Source organism: Cryphonectria parasitica (assembly GCF_011745365.1).
Source record: "Cryphonectria parasitica EP155 unplaced genomic scaffold M406scaffold_4, whole genome shotgun sequence".
Lineage (NCBI taxonomy): Eukaryota > Fungi > Ascomycota > Sordariomycetes > Diaporthales > Cryphonectriaceae > Cryphonectria > Cryphonectria parasitica.
The window spans coordinates 404489-425198 of NW_024468912.1; the positions used below are offsets into that span (position 1 = coordinate 404489).

The window sequence follows — 20710 nt, forward strand, 5'->3', positions numbered from 1 at the left end:
AATGCTGAATTCAACTTATTTATACCCACACTTATTCTCACTTGAATATTCTTGGTCTGATACCCAGTATTTCATCACCTAGATCATATGCAGCAGCGTACTTTTTATTTTGAACTCGTCGTCGTCCTTGTCACTTCCGCACGCTGGATATGTCTCCGTCCCTGGCTCTTCATTTCAATCGTTCTGCTGATCAAGTTCATTATTCATGAATTCCCGCTTCTTGTATGAGTTTTCTTCTCATCTTGCTCGGATATCGTCACTATTATTCTTCCACATTACCTGCTCCTCGTAAATTTCCTCATCTACCTTTTTCCTCGTTTGCCCTCCGAACTCTTTCTCGTCGTCGTTATTATCACACAAGCTATATACTAGTGCTCTCACTCGCCATTCTCCATTTTCTTCAGCAGTGCCCTCCTGCGGTCCGGCAATAGAGCCTGGGAGCATCGCAGGTTGTGTTTTGAGGGAGATGAGATGTTCAGGTATTATGGGTGGATCAAATTGAAGAATTAACATGGTGGGATGATGGAACCCAGGCAACATATCAAGATAAATCTTCAAATGCTGAGATATGGAAAAGTTTGTACTGTAGGTTGCTGATACTAAAACTACCAGAAGGGAATGGGGGGACGACCTGGAATACATCTATACGATGTGGACTTGGCTTAGGATCAGCATCGTCCAGTGGCAGAGAATACATTGACCTGTCAAGAAAATGACCGGCAAGTTGGGAAAACTTCAATAATCAAGTTTATTAATTTCCTATCCCTATCACTCAGGTCATCTCCTAGTAAGGCGGTGCGGCCCTGTTTTCCGATCCGCCACCTTGGAGACCAGCTGGTCTCGTACCACAAACCACAAACACACCGTCTGAAAGCTTGTATTCTACCCTCTTTTCTCATGTTTGCATCCTCCTTCACGAGAAGACGATCATTCAGAAGGAGCGATTATCGTATAATTCAGGTGAAAGGATCGTCAAGCTGCTTCTTGAAGGTGTGGCCATCTGAGGCAGTAAACCTCGCGCTCTTGACACGACGGAAGACCTCGTGCGCACCGTCAGCAGCACTACCTACCTCTCCACGAGCCATAGCAGCCGCAGTAGCAGCGGCAGCAGCCAGAGTATCAGCAGAGAAATAACTGCTGTCCTTGTTGTTGTTGTCGCCGTCCTTGTTGTTCTTCTTGTCCTGCTGCGCCTTGGATGAACCGTCGGCGCGCTCTGGCTGAGGTGTCTCTACGGGGCGTGCCGCCACAGCTGCCGCTCTCTTGGCCATGGCCTCGAGTGCCTGTGCTTCTTTCGCAGCCGTCCACACGCGCAGCTGGAACTCCTTGATCCCCTCGCTCCGCTCCAGGCTCGCCAGGCCACGACCGCCAGGCGTCAGGCCGGTGGTGGCCCGCTCGCCCGGCTGAGCGACGTGGAAGCCGTAGCTGTCCGAGGGCTTGACCAAGTCTTGCTGGGCCCACAAGCCGTCGGCGAACTTGGGTGGAGGCGTGCTGGTGCGCCAGGGGCGGTTCGGACGCTTGAACTCGGGAGAGATGGTGCTGTCCTGGGGAGGAGCAGTAGCAGCCTGCATGCCAAAGTCGGGCATCATGGTGGTGGGCATGTTATGAATGGCGTAGTTGGGATAGGCGCCGAGCTTGTTGGTGTTGTTAGTCTCGTGGGTCTTGTTCTTCTTCTGCTCCTCGGCAGTGGCGGACGTGAAGGGCTGGAAGGTGAGGGTCTTCCAGAAAGGGTCATTCTCAGGCGCCACCTCGGGGTTGCGAGGCCCGTGAAGAGTCTGCCACTCGACCAGGCCCATACCATCGCCTTTCTGGGGCGGTATCAAGCGGAGGAGGGTCGAGGGGGAAGGAGAGTCCTTGTTGGGTGTGGATTTCTTCATGTGAGGAGCCAGGCTACCGATGATGTCGCGCTGGTCGTGGACGTGATCGTACGAACGGGAAAGCAGATGGTGCTCATGGTCCATGTTCTGCGTGAGGATCGTGGAGACAGCACTGGCCTTCTCCGCCATGTCGGCTCCTCCTCCACCTCCTTGCCCATGGCCTGCACCCATGGGGCCAAGCAGAAAGTTCTTGATGCGGTCCTCGACCAATTTCTCAGCCTGGCCCTCACTCTCGCTCTCAGAAGACAAGTCGCCACGGCCGCCGCTGTCCTCACCCACGACGCCAAGTTTGGAGGCAGACCGCGGCTTGAGCGCGACGGTGGGCGAGCGAGGGATGCTGGGGATGCGCGAGTTCAGAGCCTGCACATTCTTACTGACCCCAAGCTTGCCGACAAAGCGCTGCGCGGCAATAGCAGCAGCAGCCTCGATGTCGCTGCCGTACGTGCCACTGGCGACACGACCAGCGGGGCCGTCCTGGTCCTTGGGGTCCAGGATGCCCTCGAGCCGACCCAGCTCGTCCTCCAGCATGCAGAGATCGCCCTCGGCACACACCACAATCTCGCGCAGCGCGTTGCCTGCCATGCGTAGGATCTGGTTGGGGCTCGTGGCCCAGTCCTGGCGGTGGCGCAGCGACTTGTCGTTGAAGTCGTCGAGGTCGGCACGCGTGCGTGCGATGCGCGCATGGATCAGCGCCTTCTTCTCTGCCAGCGGGTCGCACACGCGTGAGGCCAGGGCTGCTGCGTAACCCTGGATCTGTTCGTCATGGACGTCGGCGCTGGTGTCGGTGCCGCTGAGGTTGGAGAAGTCGTCGTGGGTGGCGAAGTGGGCGTAGAGGTACTCGAGACGGTCGCGGTCGTACTGGGCGCGCTTGTGAGGGTTGGTCAGGACACCGTAGGCTGCGTTGATCTGTCGAGAGAGAGGGAGGACGGGGAGTGCGTTAGTCAACATTGTTCTCTGGGTCTGGCAAATCAATTATGGCGTATGCCCTCTTTCTCTCTTTCTCTCTAGAGATTGAATTCCTTGATGGGCTGGGGAGCAACTCACAGCATTGCTGGGATGAGCAGGCTGAAGCTTCTTGATGATACCTTCATAGGCATCGTGGATGCCAGCCTGGTCGACATTGGGAGGAACACCAAGCAAGCCGTAAAGATCATAGATCACCACGTGTTGGCGAGTCACTGCCGTCTTCTGCAAGGTGTTGTATCCTTGGATACCAGAAGCCATCATGAGATTGATCAGTGGGCAGTAAATGAATGGTGATGCAATGGCCTCTGCAGAAAATGAAAAGCGTGTGTACGTATGGGAAGGCCGTTTTTCTTCGACCTTTGTTTCTTTTACCGTAGCCTGTCGCAACTATCTGGGCTACAATGGGAAGCTGAGCAGCAGGCGAGTTCAAGCGCAGAGATGCCACAATGGCTTTGAAAATAGGTCGATGGAATTGACAAAAGCAGGAAGGGAAGCTGATGAGGGTTGAGCTGCTCTTCAGTCAGATGTATTTGCTGTTTGTCTTTGATTAAATTCTGGAGACGTGTTGCGAGATACCAAAAGGGTGTTGACAAGGTCGATGGAGCGTGTATGTGTGTGTGTCAGCTCAACGACATTAGAGTGAATCGCAAAGGGCAGTGTATGCAAAAGAGCCCCAGCCCATCCTGTTCAAAGATCAAGCAATTTAAGCGGGGCACAATGATCATAGAAGCATAAGAAAAAGTTGTGTTATCACAGAATTGTGGTGTTGATGTTGAAGTCAACTGAAATTAATGCGGACTCTCCACCTTGTCATCCATCGTGAAAGAACGTGTGTGGCCACAGGCACACGCACATGCAGGCACAGCAACCTGTCTACCTCGCGGGCTACTCTCATGCAGGCAACTCCATGAGTAATCATTCTACTCTGTGACAAGAGGTAAGTCAGTCCTTACTGTACATGATCAATTCTTTGCCTTGTTGGAGGTGGTGGCTCAGGGCGAGGACCAACCTCACCAAAGGCACTTAGAAACTGATTATGCGAGATACCCTTGACGTGTGCCAGGTGCCATGTTCTGGTGTCTCAGTGCTTTAAGAACTAAAGGAAAAGCTTCGGTACTGGTTTAATTGTACTGTAGTTCTTAGTAGTCAGTTCATCTGAGTCGACCTGTGTTCCATCCATTGTAATATCTTGTCCAGGTATTTGAGTGCTGAAAAGAAAAATAACCCTGACAACCAACCCTGAAGATGTATGAAAGCGAAAGTCTGCAGGCAAGGCAAATGGAATGCATAAACTTTGTGCATCAACCCTCAAGCAGGGCTTCGTCCATCTGGGCCACGTCACAACACATCATGCAGTAATACGGTGCTCAGGCTCATCAAAAGTCTTGAAAGTAGGTGGTCCATTAAGATATAACTAAATGGTAATATTGAATGTCAATGCCCATGTGCACTGTTGATTTTATCCAGTGCCACAGGAATTAAAATGATTTATCCTTTCCAAAGTGGACTCACTCTTCTCGAGTGTTTTGTCCGTGGTGAGTCCTGCCCCAACGCCTAAGCATGCTATGAGGCGAATCCATCATACATGCGATGATCCGGATGTTATTTCCTCCCAAAGCCTTCCCATCATGTGCACATTTCTCTCTGTGTCAGGGTTCTCCCCTTCAGCCTCGTATTTAGAAGAGGGCGACGGCAGCACCGACACCGAGGACGAGCGACAGACCGCCCATCATAGAGTTGGAGGAGGCGGCCGAGCCGGAGCTTGTGCTGGAGGAAGCGCTGGCTGTCGAGGTGCCAGTGGAGCTGTCACTGCTCGAGTCCGTAGAGGTGGCGGTCGAGGTGGACTTGGATGAAGAGGCGGTAGTGGTGGAGTTGGAGATACCGCTGACGCCGACGCTGCCGGTGGCAGCAGATCCGCTGGAGGTGACAAAGGTGGTCGCGGCACCGGTGGCGACACCAGTGGCAGACAGGCCGGGGACCACAGTGGACAGGGCCGTGCCCGAGATAACAGAGCTCTGGGCCATGGCGGAGGTAGCCAGGAGGGCGGCAACGGCGAACTGCTTGAAGGCCATTTTTTTTTATTTTTTTTTTTGGTAGAGTTTGTTGTTGGGAAAGGTTGAAAAAGGGGCGGACGAAGTTCCTTAAGGAAGACGAGCGAGTGTGTCGAGAACTTGTGTGAAGAAGCTGTTCTTTATCGCAAGGTTGAGGCTTTGAGCGAATGTAGTTGGACACAAGGAAACTTGGTATTAAATTGATACGAGCCGCGAGAGGGATGAAGAGAGAAAAGAGAGAGACCAAGGGAAATCACCCGAGGAAAAAAGTGTTCTCTTGTCGATATTAATATAAGCCGCGTACGTGTACGTGTGTACTCACTACTCACTTACGCAGCCTGACGAGTCTGATCAAAAGAAAGGTCAGACCCCTGGCGTCGTAGGGCTCGTGTTTGTGCGTACCCCCGATCAAGGTTGTACACAGGTGGACCCTCCCTTTCCGACCCTCTTCCTCGGCCGTTGCGAGAGCCTTTCCATAAGAGCCATAGCCCCATGCCATGTGAACCTTGGGGGGGAAATGTCGTCCAACCCTTGGACCATGTTCTTTCTCCTTGGAAGGTCGAAGCGAACCGGCTCCTCACGGCCAATGGGCCCTGCGTTTTCTGGGGCTTCTCTGCTCTCAGCCTTCCTCTCAGCTGGCCCACATCAGCATGAATGTGGAACCCCTTTTTTTTTAATGGGCCCGGGGATCGACGTCGTGAACTCTGTCGTCGTCATCTGCTGCCTGTGTACCAGACATAGTATGTACTACAGTACATAGTACGTAATACTGTGTATGGGCATGTCTAAGGGGGCAAGCAAAGCCTAGGGGAAGCCCTCTCACACAGTGTCAACTCCTAACTTGTCTCTTCCTAGTCAGCAGGCTGCCTGCCATTCCAAGCCACTCCTTTTTTATTTTTTGGGTGGGTGGTGTGAGACACTTCTTACGACTTGTAATACTGTGCTATAGTTGTACGTACGCAGTAATAATAGATCTTTGACGTGTCTCTGCTCCCCAGCCTTCCTGATTGCCAGCAATTGCCACTGTCGTGGCAGTGCGTATTGATTCGGCTGACAACCTGACGGACAACCTGACGGCGAAGAATAAGTGGACGTGCCCACTATTGTCCAAAAGGTCAGGCGCTCTGTGGTCGGTCCATCGAACGGCCCCAGTGAGTGCTGGAAATCAGTGAACAGTCACCAGGTTCCCCAGCTTGCTATAGGCAAATCAATTTCCGCTGATCGAGATCCCTACCTTCCAATCTCCGGGAGACCTTGTGGTCTCATTGTCAAGCGAATCCGTTGAAAACTGGTTCGCTTAGTACAGTAATATTCCATGATGTGATCAGGCGACCATACAAAAGAAAAAAAAGAAAAAAGAAAAGAAAAGAAAAGAAAAGGAAGGGCGCTGGTTTTGGGACCTTACAATGCATTGCCACATGGAAGAACGAGACGGGCCCAGAGTCAGCCACCAGCAGTTTCAGTGCCAGCCAGTGAATTTTGGGATTGACCAATTCTGTACTGCCAGCCAAGGCACTGGTTGTTCCAAAAATAGGGACGGCAGCCAGCGTGGCAGTGGCACTGGGGACGCTGACTCTGCATGAAGTGGCGGCCCGCATGACCTAAGCATTCGCCTGGCGATCAACCCCGTAAATTAATCCGTTCCTCAAATACAGTGTCTTTCTTGAGTGCCGGACTTCTGCTGCCGAAGGACCCGCAATCACGATCCAGGTCCAAGAAAGAATGCCACCATGTAACCAGCTTTTCTTTCAATGATGTTGCTTCCAAGTTTTTCTTTCTTTACCCCCTCCCCCTTCTTCGTATCTTCCAATACAGAATACGATGTTTAAAAGTCAGGATAGGCTTAAAACCTCAAAATAGGAATCGAGCCCGGCTTTTGTTCTTGTTAATGTTGCGGGCCCTTCAATAGTTCCCCGGTTTGCACACGAGACGGTGGGATGCATTGCACAATCGATAAACGGCGGCACCGGAAACAGGTCATTGACCGAGTGAGGCGAGCTCTGACCTTTTCTCAAGGTTTCGCCTCTGGCAGCAATGATTTCTCGGTGAGACAAACATGCAGACGACTTGCAAAGAGCAAAGAGCGCTTGCTTGTCCGTCCACTCACTGGCGTGATGGATAATGAGAAATAGGGGGAAAGGGTGTTGTGGTATCCGCAAGAGACACTTGGGCCAACATATCCCCTGAATTTCCCTCTTGTCCCTTGTCATACTCCGTTCTCAGCCTTGAAAACTCAGGCCTGGCCATATGCCCACAGAGCAGACGACGGCTTGAGGTTCCCCTTCCTGATGATCAAAACTTAACCCCATCCCATCTCCAGGACCGCCTTGACGAACGGTCGAGACCAATTGTTCCCACATAGGAGAGTAGAGCTGGAATGATCTCCACGGAACGGGTACAATGAAATATAGATCGCCGGGTCCCACATACCTATAAGCTGCTATTTCATTACCACTGCCTATAGTGCGCTATCGTCTCTAATGTGTGGTTGACCCCGGACCTCACCGCCGGCACTGATCTAGACCATCCCCCGCCCTCGCTTCGGTCGACGTTTTTCCCCCCACAACCAGTAATTTTGGAGATCGATCGGCCGGCCATAGCATCTTATAAGGTGTTACCGAATGAACTGTGTGTATGGCATGCTCGGGCACTCGCGAAGCTCCATCCTTCCCGGGGAAAACGCCGCCCTCGTATCCCGGCCGGATGGCTGAGACCGGTGAGCCCGTGGCATGTGATTTTTTTTTTTGTATATTGAAGGCAATGTGCGGCTGCGGACAAATGCTCCTTGGGGAAGGTCATTTTGGAGATGAATCCGGTCCGAGGGACATCGTTATCGTAGGAGTGGCAGGATGCATCCTACTCGATGCTTTTGATCAGTGTCGACTTGACTTTACAGTGCCTTCTACAATGAATACGTGAAGGGTTAGGGTTCTAGCGGATGTCTCAGAGTGTGAGAATATGTCGTCGGACAGATTACCTACAGAAGAGGGACAAGAAGTGAGTGCACTGTAAGCACCAGCTGGACCCTCGAGCCTTTCGATCGATTGATTGGACATGTCCAAAACTTTTTCATTCATTTCAAGCGTACGGAATGGTGCAGCGACTTTGACTTACTTAGGCTTTGCATCTTGGACGCGTTTGGGCCTCCTGTTGACGGGGCTCGAAGCGTTTCGGATGTAAAACGTCCAGCAATGAGAATGACTTGAGAGCAAACACACCAGCAGTAGAATAGTTTTATTCTTCTCTTTCCTCATCAGACCTGCTTAGTACCCAAAATAATCATCATAATATAAAATGTCCCCAAAAACAGTTCTCATCACGGGCTGCAGCCAAGGAGGAATAGGCGACGCCCTGGCCCGGGAATTCCATGCCCGCGGCCTGATCGTCTTCGCTGCGGCGCGCGACCTCACCAAGACGTCCTCCCTGAAAGAAATAGGCATCCACACTCTCGAAATGGACGTCACAGACACCGCCTCCATCAAGCAGGCAACAGAGACAGTGCGCCAGGCCACAGGCGACCACGGCCTCGACATCCTCATCAACAACGCGGGCGTGACGCGCATCCTGCCGTTCGCAGACTGCCCGGTCGAGGACATGCGGTGCATCGTAAACACCAACGTCCTCGGCTCCTTCGCTGTTACGCAGGCGTTCCTGTCAATGCTAATCCAGGCCAAGGGAACCGTGGCCAACATCGGGTCCGTCAATGAGGTGTTTGCGCCCGCCTTCAACGCCGTCTACAATGCCAGCAAGGCGGCGCTGACGGCCTTCTCCAGGACCCTGCGTGCTGAGCTGGCGCCGTTTGGGGTCCGCGTGGTTGCCATCAGGACGGGCGGCATCAAGACGAACATGACGCGCGCCGAGGGAGACAGGCTTCCTGGAGACAGCCTGTACCAGCCCGTGCGGGAGACGATCGAGCGGCGGACCTGGATCAGGTACGACTCGTTCCCTACGCCGGAGCAGTATGCAAAAAGGGTGGCCCACGACTTGCTCGGCCGGCCTGGTCCTATCCTGTGGCGAGGAGGCATGTCCACGGCTGCACGGCTTGCGGATATCTTTGTTTCGCCAGTCTTATTAGTAAGTTAATCACGGGCTTCAGGGGGGGTTTCTCGAATCTTGTGATTGCTGACATGTGTCTTGATGAAAGGAACACATTATGGAATGGCATATAAGTTTGAAGAAGGTAAAGACCGTGCGGCAAAAGGGAGGACTTTAATCGGTGCTATAACAAGATCACCGGACTTATTTCCCCAATGACCTTGATGTAATACCATCAGATTATAGAATTAGATGGATGCACTAGACACAAAGATTACAGTATTATATGCAGGCATATACAAGTTTATAAATATAATCAGTAATTATATTAAAAGGAAGTATCATGAGATTTTTGACACAAGTCATCTGTATTCTGCACAAGCCCATCATCGAGCATCAATGATATCATCTGTTGTGAAGACAGATCCATTCTCATCAATAAGCAAGACACGATAACCCCTTAATACCTGTAAATGCGCCCTCAATCTACGAACTCGTCACGTAGCAAGTATCCAAAATCGGCAGACAAACTGCCGCCCCCGCGCTACAGTACGAGTTCACAATACAAGCCTGTCCCGCCCCACAGTCCCCGTCCTTCGCACAGGTCTGGCCTGTTCCACACTTGCCACACGAGTCGCAGATCGCCGTTCCGTTAACGTCTGTGTGGCAAGCGCTGTATCCCGTCCTGCTCCCCGTGTTGCACCCCATGTATGTACTTGGCAGCGCGTACGAGCTGTAGTTGTACGGCTGCAGGCCTGCACCGCAACCGCCAGCAGTAACGACGGCGGTGGCGGTAGATGTAGTAGACGATGTGGAGGTGGATCTGGACGCGCTGCTGGAGACAGGAGCAGTCGTGCTACTGCCACTGCTGGAGATAGAAGAAGCCGTACTGCTGCCACTGCTGGAGACAGGAATGGTCTTGCTGCTACCACTGCTGGATACAAGAGAAGCCGAGCTGCTGCCGCTCGTGGAGACAGGAGTAGTCGTGCTGCCGCCGCTGCTACTGCTCAGGATGGCAGAGACCAGAGAGCTGATGCTGGAGATCTCTGCCGAGTTGGTGAGGGTGGTGACGGGCACGAAGGAAGAGCTCACGAGAGAGACGCTGGGGAGAACTGATGGGGAGACTGAGCTGATGGGCTGTGACGATGTGACCGGGATGCTCGACACGATGCTCAGGCTCATCGCTGGTGGTGCAGAAGACGATGTCGATGCCTTGGTGCTTGTACTCGCTCCCTTGCTGGTGATGGTGCTGTTTGGCAGGTTGTATGTTAGACACGCGCAAAATGGAAATGAACATTGTCGAAATGTGGTCAGATGTCGAAGATTGGGGTGGAACACTCACACTGTGACGCCCTTGACGGTAGTCGTGACGACTGACGTAGCCTTCACAACAGCCACTGTGGTGGTTGTCTTGCCCAGCAGAGTGGCAGTAGTTGTTGGCGCTGTGTAGCTGGAGACAAAGCAAGAACACGCAGATGACATGGAAGACGAGGCCAGGTTGAGTCCGGCTATCGCTGCAAGGGCTGCGAAGTCGAGTATGGTCCGGCCTTCGAGGTCAGAAACATTGTCGAGGGCAGCGTCGGCATCAACATCACGCTTGGCGTTGACCACTACTGTCGTCGTGCCAGCCAAGTTCGTCACGGTCTTGGTAGACACCAAGGTCGTGGCAACAGTCCTGAAGGTAATTAATAGCGTCAGCGATGGGAACTATTTCTTCCCTCTTTGAGAATCCTTTCTACACTTACACCGTGGGCGAGACTGTGGCGGTCACAGTTGGCGTCTTGGCTGCCAGTGTGAATGCCGAAGCACAAAAGGGAGCTGCGTATGCCGGCAGGGCAACCATGAGTTTTGCTAGAGCATCGTTGGCGCATGTCGTGGCTCGGCCTTCGATGACTGCTGCGGTGCTGGCAAGTCCTATCAGGCCAGAGAGGGCGAGGGTAAAGGGGGTGCTGGAGCGCATGTTTTTGACGGGTGAACTGCTAATAATGTCAAGATGGTGTAATATCAAGAGAGTGTGGATAAAGACACAATCACTGCAGGAAATGAATGACTAAGATAAAGACCAGAGGCGGTCGTCCGGCACAAGAGAAAGATAACAATTAAACAATGAAAGAGCGTGAAGTGATGTGCGATTGCAATAATGATGGGTGGGCAGTCTGACACAGAAACGCGGTTCTGATCTATGTTATATAAAACTTGTTTTCTCTCCTCATATACGCCCGCTCCCTCTTTGTACGAATGAAACAATAATCTCAAATGTAGTGTGTCCCGCTTTGACTTCCTGCGAGTAGCAAGTGCCATAACACCGCACTCCTGTGTTGATAGCGAGCAACCCCAGCGAAGACGGCGCCAACAAGTTGACAGCATAATGATCGCGTGCATCTAGAACACCCGGCCCCTCGTATTTCCCCCACCAGCCTTGTGGGCCGACCGAGCTGAATCTTCTAGGGACAAGTAGGCTGCTTGGCCGGCGCCGATTTGTACACCACAACACTGGTATCGGCAACGGCCCCGGAGGCTAGAGGATTATTTGAAACGACGGGACGGCCATGTGCTCAGGCCACTAAGCTTAGCTACGGGGAACCACAGGGGATTTCACAGAAGCCATGAGGAGAGTAGTGGCAATGTAGTTAGCAAAAGTGGTGGGGACTCGAAACGGAAATGTGTAGAATCCTTCTCTAGTGCCTCTTTATTCCACGTTGAGATGAAGAAAACAAAGGACTAAACTCCTAAGCAATGAGAAACAAGTTGGCCGATGACGGGAACGCCGCCCCTAATGCTAGCGATAGGTTGCCCTTCTGGTAATACTGATGATCTTTCCGAATTTCTCTTTCCATCTTTCTCTCTCGCCCTCTCTCCCTCTATTCTTCCCTTGGCCCAAAGGGCCAGAGCAGTTTTGAAAGAATCCACATAACACCGTGCGCAATGCTGTACACCAACGCTACAAAAACTAGGACGAAGTTGTGCACGGGCGAACCCCCAGCCGCGAGCACCTCGGACCACGCACCAAATGGATCACCACGGCGGCCCCTCTGCACGATCCCCAGGGCCCAGTTGAAATCGGCAATCGCATCGTTCGCCCATTCCGCGAATATGGAGGCTTTCTTGGGCGGCTGGCGAACCTTGGGCCAAGAGTTGGGAAAGCTTGCGGGCCCACTCTGCTTACCCTCAAAGTCCTTGAGCGTGAGCGTGTGGTCCTCGTGCTGCCGCTGCTGGACGCTCTCCTTTGTGAGTTTGGCACGAATGCGGTCTTTCTCCTCAGGCGGATTGGCGTTCCACCATTTGTCGATGGCAGTGAACATGTACTGCTGTATTGGTGTTTTCTCCCTCGGGAAGGCAGGATGGTGTAGGACGGTGAGGATCTCGTCAATGCAGCGGTCAGCGTCCAGCTTGGAATCGTCCCAGCACCTGACGACCTGCTGCACGGTCCAGTTCGTGGTGATAGTTGCGACAAGGCCGGCTGGCTGGTTGAGGACGTTGCTGAAGTGGTCCTTGGACAGGTCCGAGTGGCTAGGATCGGACGCGGTGCCATCCAGGTAAACCTGCGCCGAGTCGGCTTTCGCAGCTTCTTCGTCAACCCGATCTCGTGCCGCCTTGACGGCGTTGCGTAGCGCCCGGACAGAGGACTCAATCATGATGGCGAGGTACTTGAACACGAGCTGGTTGGTATATTCCCCGAGCTGGCCGTGGGAATAGTCCTCTATCGACTCCTCGGTGTCTTCCAGGCCCTCATGCAGATATTTGGAGACCCTGTCGTGGAGGTAAAGGACAGGTTCGATCGCCTGCCACAGCACGTTCGCATCGGTGATGGTGACCTCATCTGTTCTAGTCTCCTTGTTGTCGTCGTCGTCGTCGTCGTCGTCGTCATCGTTCTTGTTGACAGGTGCATACTTCTTAAAAATTTCGCCGACAGCCTGCAGCTGGCTCAGGAGCGGGTCGAGGTCGGGCTGAATCTTGCTCAGTTGTTCGATACCGGTCTTGATGAGCTGGAAGAGCTGTTCAAAGGCCATGCCGCCGTAGTTGAGCTTCTTAACCATCGTTGTTAGCATTCGACTACAATCTGTACTCAGGTGAAAACTAATCAAGACACTCACACTCTCAAGCTCTCCCAGGGAGCCCTTGGACTGTAAGACGGCCTTGTCATCGGCCTCACCAAGTAACGAGTGGAAGATGTCTAGCATGCCAAATGTCCCTGTCACGATAGGCGCGACCATGTTTCCCTTGTTGGGCCCATGCGGGACCTTGACCCGACATGCGTCCCCGACAAAGGCAAAGACTTCTTCTTCTCCCAGCTCGCGCAGACATAGCTCGGTAAAGTTGCTGTGCGCCGCAAAGTCCTCCAGCGTGTGAAGCGCAGCTCCGAGATGGCGGAACGCATCCTTCTTTGCGGCGCTCTGGTGCTTCCGCCGACCTCTCCGCCCCAGCGCGATGCACGTGGACAGCTGATCTCTGATATAATCGGCAGCCGTGTCCCAACCTTTGCCAGAATTTGCGATATAGTTTTTCATGCCGGTTTGCGGGTCCATCTCCAGCTCCCTCGGATCGACAGGGCCCCTCAGGCGGCCGTCAATGTCCTGAGCATTATCTGGGTATCCACTCGGATTATCGATGTGCTCCACGTGTGTGTAGCAGCCTAGCCTCTCCCGCGTGACGTCGAATTCGTCGGTGGCAAAGCCAAACTCCATAAAGGCCAAGACCGAGACGATGGCGCGGAGGATGGCCTCGGGGACGTTCTCCAGACATGTCGTGTCGATAACCTGCGAGAAATCGCGCAGCCAATTCCCAAAGTAAACCTGCTTGCGCTGCAGCTTCGTGAAGCGATAACCCGTGAGGAACGACGACGGGAGGTACTTTAGGATGTCAGCGAGGTCACCGTGGCGCCACACCATGCCCTTGAACTCGCTGCCAGCTGGAACCTCGCCAGCGCCAAAGGCGGCGGCAGGGCGCACTAGGAGGAGACATAGGAAGATGAGGATAAGGAGGGAGGTGGCGGAGGGCATCGTGCTATTGCATATCCCCCATCGTGATGTTGAAGAGGGAAGAAGTCCTGCGGTTTTTTTCTCTTCAAGTCGAATTTTTTTCTTTCTTCCATTGTTCCTGCCTTGGCTTCTTGTTCACATGTCAAGCAAATGACGTCGACCAATGGCCGGAGCAAAACACCCGGAAGCCCGCACGTGGCTAGCAGCTTTAGGCCCGGATAGAAGCGGGCCTCACGATGCCGGTGTACCCATAGTGCAATACCTCACATTTGGGCATCGAATGCTGTTGAGCATATACAATTTCCTTGGAAGTATCAGCCCATGGCAACAGAAAGAAGCTTACGCAGTCCTCAAGTAATTATTGAATGCAATTGTGCAATAATTGAGAGAAGGAAAGTCTCGGCAGAAATTCGCAAAGAGAAAAAGTAGCCGATTTCAGGTGGTTGATGGGGAAAAAGAAAACTTACAGCGAAGAGCAAACATGTCAATCCGGTCCCTGTATATGCCTAGTAGATGCGCTGGGGAGGGTGGCATGGATGCGTAATTAGTGAATTCAGTATCAGATAATATGACTGTAAGTCATCTGCTATGTCAACGAAAAAGACGCGCAATGGACAACACCACCACTCCTGATAGGCATGCCCATATAGTTCATCATACTGTTAGTTACTGCCAAATAGGCTGCAGATTGACGAATCACACTTGATATCGATCCAACATGATGGTCAATACAAGCAGAAACTACTGCAACGGTCCCAAGCTTGGCAGGGGTCTTGCAGATGTGCACTGCTGAGACAACCATAAAACTTTCTGCCATATCATAGCATGGTCTGGACTGTTAGGCTTGGCTTGCGGGCGAGGCTGAGAGTTGGGACACCTTCAATTTTCCATGCTGGAATTTGAGATGACACCCTTAAGCAGAACCACAGAGCCCTGGCGTGTTGTCATGATGTCTCAAGCGACCTTGGCCTGAGACAAATCAAAACCTGTCGTATGTCACAGGCCGCTCTCCCCGCCACGGCCTGCCAACTTGTGCCGCCTCTCTGGCCCTTTAATTTCCTCAGTCTCAACTTAGAACACTGATCTTTTCCTTTTATTACTTCGAGCAACTCTCGATGACTCCCAAGCATTACACTGTCTGCCTCCAGTGACGTTGGTCTTGATGGGGCGCGTCTCTCCCTTGGGACTGAGTCGAGATGCTTGAAACAATGAGGCGGTGTCATTTCATTCGTCGATCACAGCCTGTATTGAGTACGGGCACCCCTCTTAGGACAAGAACTTGGGGAAAGTCCGAGGGAGCAGGCGCATTGATTAAATTTCTCTGGATGGTACCCCATGGCTTAGCTATTCTCGTTCGAGGGGACAAGCATGGAGCGAACATATCACAGAAAGCTCTAGAGCCAAAACTCTAGATCCATTGTCGAGCAAGAGCATCTGCATATTGGAATTATCAAATATATTTCTGATTATTCATAAAACATTTAGACCAATTTGTGACTGTGCTTTTGACGCGATATCCTCAAACTTTGCCTGATGCCATATCTCGACCGTCATTACCCTTAAGCTACTTTGACCGCACATCATGGCGCACCCTGGCAAGCTCATTTTGATTCCAAAAGAAGAAGGGAGGGGGGTTGTCATGCTTCTAAGGCAGTGCCTGAGGGGTGTAGCTCTGGTCCGGTGTCACAACAGTACCGTTCTGAACCTGCTTGTCGGTCTGCCCAGTGTTAGAAACCTGCTGCATAGGCCAATGAAAGCCCTGTTTCGGAGTCCTAAAGGGTTAGATTACTCACATATGCCGGGTATACAATAAGATTGGCGGCGTAGTTGACCACCGCAAAGGTTGTCTACAGGGTTATGGGTCAGTCAATGTTTCCTCTCTTCCTCCGCCTTGGCACGCCTCCTCGGTGAGACTCAGGGGAGTAAGTGACGTACGAAGCCGTTTCCAGGGCCAAACTGGCCGCTCCATCCAGAGGTCACAGTGTACACCTATGAGATTCGTTAGAATAATCACCAATCTATTATCATGATCATCACATCGCTCGGTGGAATTTCTTACACCACAAGTCGCGGGTCCCCCGTTGGTCTCAGAGGCCGGTGATCCGGTCACAGTCTCAACACAAGGCGTGGTGCCCGTGCCGTTGTTGATGCCGAACGACCAGGTGCAGCTGGTGTCTGCCGCATCGCAGGTGCGTACCAGAGACGTGATGGTCCATGTCTCCGCGTCGGCCATCATGGAGATGGCATCGGCCCTGGGCCGCGACGGGGCCGCGACGGCAAGGGCAGACAGAAGGGAGGGGATCAGAAGCTTGATGGAAAGCATTTTGGAAGGCAGGTGATATATATTTAACGAGGTCTTGGTATCGTCCACTATGGTGTTGTGGCAGGATAGAGAAGAGCCAAACCAAACACTCATCCATAGGCTGGGTGTGCCTCCTTTTATATACATTCAACCTCACACCACGATGGCCTGGACGACGTAGGGACGACGTATAGGCGCCCAGGCTGTCTCACTTTTGTCTTCAATTTTTTTTAACCTTTCCCATGCATATTGAGTAATATCCGCACAGGACGTGAGGGCAACTCGGTAAAAGTCCCCCTCCCCCCCCCTTGCCTTAGGTACCAAGACGTCATGAGGATTCCTGTGAAGGAGCCAAAACTCGTACCAGCGCATCGGCCAAGTGAGCACTACAACATCATGGTCCAGCCCAAACCAAGCTTCTCCTGCCATTGTTGACTAGTTCTAAAGGTCACCTGGCCGCGTAGCGAGTGTTCAACATGCCATTCTACCCAAAGAACTCCGATGTTTGTGTTTCCCCTAAGGGGGCCAAAAGGCACTGAAGGGTACCATCGAGCCGTGAGATCGGCAGCTTGGCCTCGTATTCAACCCTGTTCTGTGGGGAAAATGGCCTGCCGCTAGACACCAATCCTGCAAGCAACCATCAAGACACGGTGCTCGGCTCGCGCAGTCCGCATCTGGGTGAATACATTAAGCTTAAAACAGGCGAGAGGGGGCGGTCTGCTGCTGGCTGTGCCCTCAAGCCCCATGCGAAGGGGGGTTTTTAAGTCATGGCCCAGTGGATTTGTGAGATTTTGGCATCGAACGTTGAGGCTGATTTCTCTGGGTACACGGCTCCACCCTTGTGTTCCTTGAACCAACGGGTTGGCGATATTCCCGGCCCATCGAGAGTTGCTCCCGAGGTCCCGAGCCAGCTGCCCATGTCAGGCGGTATTACCATCCATGGAACGTTCCATTTCCTAGGGAGATATGGAGAGTTTGTAGAGTATTGTTCTCTGTTCTTATTACTTTCCTTCTGTTTCTTATGAAACAACCTTCAGTGTGGAGAAAATTCGAGAAACGCCGCACCAGCAGCGCTGGGGATCCTCATTTGCCACAGCACTGACCCCGTGATCTGAATTCTGTGGATTTGGAGGCGGTAGCTCGATTAGACAACGTGGTTGAGATGTCCTAACCTTGTCTCAAAAAAGTGAGGACATCTTTTCGGATGAAGAGCTGTGGCTTCTGAGTCGCAGCATCCCTCACACTTTATTTTTGCATTCTCACTCTATTTTTCCTATCTTTTTACTTTCATCTCTCCCCAAGAAAAAAGAAGAAAAATCCTCAAGACTTCCAATCTCCCCTATCCTCTATTCTTTTCTCGCTGTCTCCCACCCACAGTGTTTCAACGATAGTCCAGGGAGAATCACTTGATTGTGGCACAGATCAATCCTCAGATGAACCATCTCTGAACTTCACATATTGATTAGGGCCCAACTATCAGCGTCGACTTGGACGATCTGCGGCTTCAGGCACGTATTGTGTACAATCCATGACGCGGAAGCATACACCGACATCCTTTCAATACAGAGACACGTGTTGGCGCTTCTGTGCTAGCCATTACCCATATCATGCAGCATCTGTGATACCTTGACTCTCAGCCGTGCAGTTGTCTCAGTGTAGCAATTATCTTGACGAATAGAAATCGAGATCCTGGGAGGATCCGACAGGATACTCCGATCAGTACTTAGAAGCATGGTAAGCCACTTCCGAGGACTATTGGTATCTTGGCCTCCACACGAATTGGGCCCGAGAAACATTTACAAGGAAGCATCTCACCACCCTCAAAAAGGTTTGGTTTCTCAACCTAATTGCTGACACTCTTGTCACCAGACGGTACGGACTGGGTTCTGCTAGGATTGCTTGCTGGTGATTATTCTGGGATGATGTATGCTGCGGCGAAGACCTGCGAAATTTCACTACAACGCTGTTGTTCTCATAAATCATCAAAAGCGGTCGTATAAGTGCCTGGCCCTCGTCGAGCAAATTGAGAATAGACCTCTTGTGCTAAGAACGAAGTATTGGCCAGATTTGATGCTAAGGGAGATACGACGCTCGTGATGCCTCCATGAAGGTTTCCCAAGAGGGGTAAACCTGCAGGTCACCAAGAAAGAATCTTGGGGTTACCCTCTCCCTTTATCCGGCCTTGCGACACCCCTTCTGAGCTGGAGCCCCAATTGCTGATCATGTCGTCCGCCTTCGCTATCCCTAGATTGTCACACATCGGAAAATCAACCTCGGGTAATGATTACCGGATTGTTTACCGGGATTGAGTTTATGCTGTGGACTCATTATAAGACAAACCCCGCGTTGTGGAATAATGGAAGCACGATTTCAAGAGCGGGCTGCGCACTCAATGAAACTTTTCCCCGCTCGACCACACTAACCAGCCCTCCTTCTCTGTGATCATCGAAATTTTGATTTGACACAATGGGCAAGACGAGTAGCGCTGAAAACTTCGAGATTCCTGCAGAATGCATCGCGGGCGTCGTCAAGAACGAGGGGCCGAACTTCGAGGTGGAGGTGAAGATGGTTCCTGTGCCCAAGATTGGTAGGTCAAGATCTCCACCGAGGGGCTCTACAGCAGCGACAACAAGAAGTGTCAAGGTCTGTCTGTCTTCTACACATGCTCAGGTGCCAACTATCTCTTCCAACAGGTCCTGAGGATGTCCTCATCAAGATGAACGCCACGGGTCTCTGCATGTCGGACGTCCATTTTATGATGAGCGACTGGGGAATGTCCCAGATGTCCACCTTCGGCACCATCTGTGCCGGTCATGAGGGCTCAGGAGTGATCGTCAAGGTGGGCGACCGGGTCAGAAACCTTAAGATCGGCCAGCGGGCGGGCATCAAACCCTTGCTTGACGTGTGCGGTATCTGTGAACAGTGCAGACACGGCCGGGATAATTACTGCCAAAAGGGCGTTTTCACTGGCCTGCACGCCGATGGTCAAGCTTCCCCTTGAAAGAAAACTAGAATTCAGTCTTCTGATGACTGAATGGTGATTTACAGGTTCCTACAAGCAATACGTCAAGTCACCTGAACGGTACACGACTGTCATTCCAGAAGGTCTGGATGACTACGTTGCAGGGCCGGTGATGTGCTCTGGCTCGACAATGTACACGGCTCTGAAAGCCTCTGGTATCCAACCAGGCCAGTGGGCTTGTTTCCCAGGCGGAGGTGGAGGTGTAGGTATCCAAGGGGTCCAGCTTGCATCCGCAATGGGTTTTCGACCCATTGTCATCGATACAGGATCGGAGAGAAAAGCCTTAGCTGAAAAGATGGGCGCAGAAGCTTTTGTAGACTTTAAGGAAGTTTCGGATCCGGCCGCCAAGGTACTGGATATCACCGGTGGTGGTGCACATGTAGTCTTCGTAACGGGTATGTATTGATCTCGTCAGAAGGAGACGAGTCTTGAGTATCTGCTGACAGTCATTCTGGCAGCTATTCAAGCCTATCCTAATTGTATGGATTACATCGGGGCGAGACCTGGTGCGACAATCATGTGGTATGTCTCGCAAGTTTCCTGTATACCTTTTCCTTCTTGTCTTGTATAGCATGACTCACATATTGACGAGAAATGCAGCATTGGCCTCCCACCTGAAGGCGAGTTCCACTTCAACATCGACCCTAAGCGCGTTGCATTCCTGAATCAAGGCGTCCGGGGCACTATTATCAGTCCTCTGGGTGACATTGACGAAGCGCTTGACTTTGCAAAACGAGGTAGGCTAGATATCACACGTCAATCATCGTTGAAAACAATGAGTAGCCCACTAATGACATTGTTTAGGGAAACTTCGCCTCAAGCCTACAGTCGTGGGCGTTTCCAAGTGGAACGAAGCCGTCCAGAAGCTGAGGGCCGGTCAAGTCGCAGGGTAAGTGTCTTTCTCTTTACAGGCCTATTTGAATAGGCCAAGCTGACCCAAGTCATCTCTTACAGACGCATCGTGGTCGATTTCAATCTGCCATGAACCTTCTGTGGGAGGATCTAAGGTGCTGCCAGTGTTAGGACGCTGATTATCGTCATTTTCCCATGTGCTCACTGGGTCCTTTTCAAACTTTCGATCATTGCATTTCATTTAAGCGAGTCACTGCCGGCAACTTCGGATCTTTCTTGTCGTATCATTGGGAGAGGAGTTCCAAGTGACCCGTCTATCATCAAGTCGAAATGGCGAGTGTTGGAGGGTGGATCTTCATCCCCTTATATGCGCCCCACTCATTTGGCGGTGAGCTTTTGTCTTTAGAAGTCATCATGCTCTTTAATTCATACTCGATGGCAGTCGTACGTGATTCTGTTATTCTCTGTTGGAAAAGGATTGTTTTCTCGCATGCGCAACTGTCACCCCGAACTTCTGCCAGATCCAAATTGCCCGGCGACGTCGGCCCCGGCCTCCACCCCGGCGCAGGAATAGCAGATCGTGAATCGAGCCCAGACAGCACAGGCCGGAAGCCTGGATCTATGCCTGG

At 52.1% G+C, this 20710-nt stretch overlaps 6 protein-coding genes across 6 annotated transcripts; 2 read left to right on the forward strand and 4 right to left on the reverse strand.

Moving 5' to 3' along the window:
* Positions 1-956: 956 nt before the first annotated feature.
* M406DRAFT_67809 (uncharacterized protein) lies at positions 957-3098 on the reverse strand (the record flags this gene model as incomplete). Its single annotated transcript, XM_040925098.1, has 2 exons — positions 957-2834; positions 2919-3098. The coding sequence occupies 2 exons, from the start codon at positions 3096-3098 to the stop codon at positions 957-959; spliced, it is 2058 nt and encodes a 685-aa protein (XP_040776314.1).
* Positions 3099-4227: 1129 nt separating this feature from the next.
* On the reverse strand, positions 4228-5112 carry M406DRAFT_321903 (uncharacterized protein). Its single transcript, XM_040919570.1, has one exon. The coding sequence runs from the start codon at positions 4910-4912 to the stop codon at positions 4517-4519; it is 396 nt and encodes a 131-aa protein (XP_040776315.1). The 5' UTR covers positions 4913-5112; the 3' UTR covers positions 4228-4516.
* Positions 5113-7594: 2482 nt separating this feature from the next.
* Positions 7595-8974, forward strand: M406DRAFT_338835 (NAD(P)-binding protein; the record flags this gene model as incomplete). The annotated part of the gene is made up of 2 exons (XM_040921393.1): positions 7595-7607; positions 8202-8974. 2 exons carry the CDS (start codon positions 7595-7597, stop codon positions 8972-8974), a joined length of 786 nt encoding a protein of 261 aa, XP_040776316.1.
* A 2596-nt stretch (positions 8975-11570) lies between these two features.
* On the reverse strand, positions 11571-13926 carry M406DRAFT_345828 (heterokaryon incompatibility Het-C; the record flags this gene model as incomplete). Its single annotated transcript, XM_040922122.1, has 3 exons — positions 11571-11876; positions 11934-12954; positions 13021-13926. The coding sequence occupies 3 exons, from the start codon at positions 13924-13926 to the stop codon at positions 11788-11790; spliced, it is 2016 nt and encodes a 671-aa protein (XP_040776317.1). The 3' UTR covers positions 11571-11787.
* Positions 13927-15331: 1405 nt separating this feature from the next.
* M406DRAFT_321913 (uncharacterized protein) lies at positions 15332-16173 on the reverse strand. The gene is made up of 4 exons (XM_040919571.1): positions 15965-16173; positions 15841-15894; positions 15699-15752; positions 15332-15622 (listed from the first exon to the last, which is right to left on the reverse strand). Exons 1-4 carry the CDS (start codon positions 16139-16141, stop codon positions 15551-15553), a joined length of 357 nt encoding a protein of 118 aa, XP_040776318.1. The 5' UTR covers positions 16142-16173; the 3' UTR covers positions 15332-15550.
* A 2462-nt stretch (positions 16174-18635) lies between these two features.
* M406DRAFT_321916 (uncharacterized protein) lies at positions 18636-20527 on the forward strand. Its single transcript, XM_040919572.1, has 8 exons — positions 18636-18794; positions 18901-19191; positions 19256-19431; positions 19535-19624; positions 19688-19751; positions 19830-19966; positions 20034-20118; positions 20184-20527. Exons 1-4 carry the CDS (start codon positions 18674-18676, stop codon positions 19544-19546), a joined length of 600 nt encoding a protein of 199 aa, XP_040776319.1. The 5' UTR covers positions 18636-18673; the 3' UTR covers positions 19547-19624; positions 19688-19751; positions 19830-19966; positions 20034-20118; positions 20184-20527.
* The last annotated feature ends 183 nt before the right edge of the window (positions 20528-20710 follow it).

Coding starts and splice junctions, on each gene's coding strand:
- M406DRAFT_321916 (XM_040919572.1), top strand. CDS start 18,674: ATGGGCAAGACGAGTAGCGCTGAAAACTTCGAGATTCCTGCAGAATGC. Junction 18,795..18,900: donor GGTTCCTGTGCCCAAGATTG/GTAGGTCAAGAT, acceptor CTCTTCCAACAG/GTCCTGAGGATGTCCTCATC. Junction 19,192..19,255: donor CACTGGCCTGCACGCCGATG/GTCAAGCTTCCC, acceptor GGTGATTTACAG/GTTCCTACAAGCAATACGTC.
- M406DRAFT_321903 (XM_040919570.1), bottom strand. CDS start 4,912: ATGGCCTTCAAGCAGTTCGCCGTTGCCGCCCTCCTGGCTACCTCCGCC.
- M406DRAFT_321913 (XM_040919571.1), bottom strand. CDS start 16,141: ATGATGGCCGACGCGGAGACATGGACCATCACGTCTCTGGTACGCACC. Junction 15,895..15,964: donor GGGGACCCGCGACTTGTGGT/GTAAGAAATTCC, acceptor CGAATCTCATAG/GTGTACACTGTGACCTCTGG. Junction 15,623..15,698: donor TTATTGTATACCCGGCATAT/GTGAGTAATCTA, acceptor AACACTGGGCAG/ACCGACAAGCAGGTTCAGAA.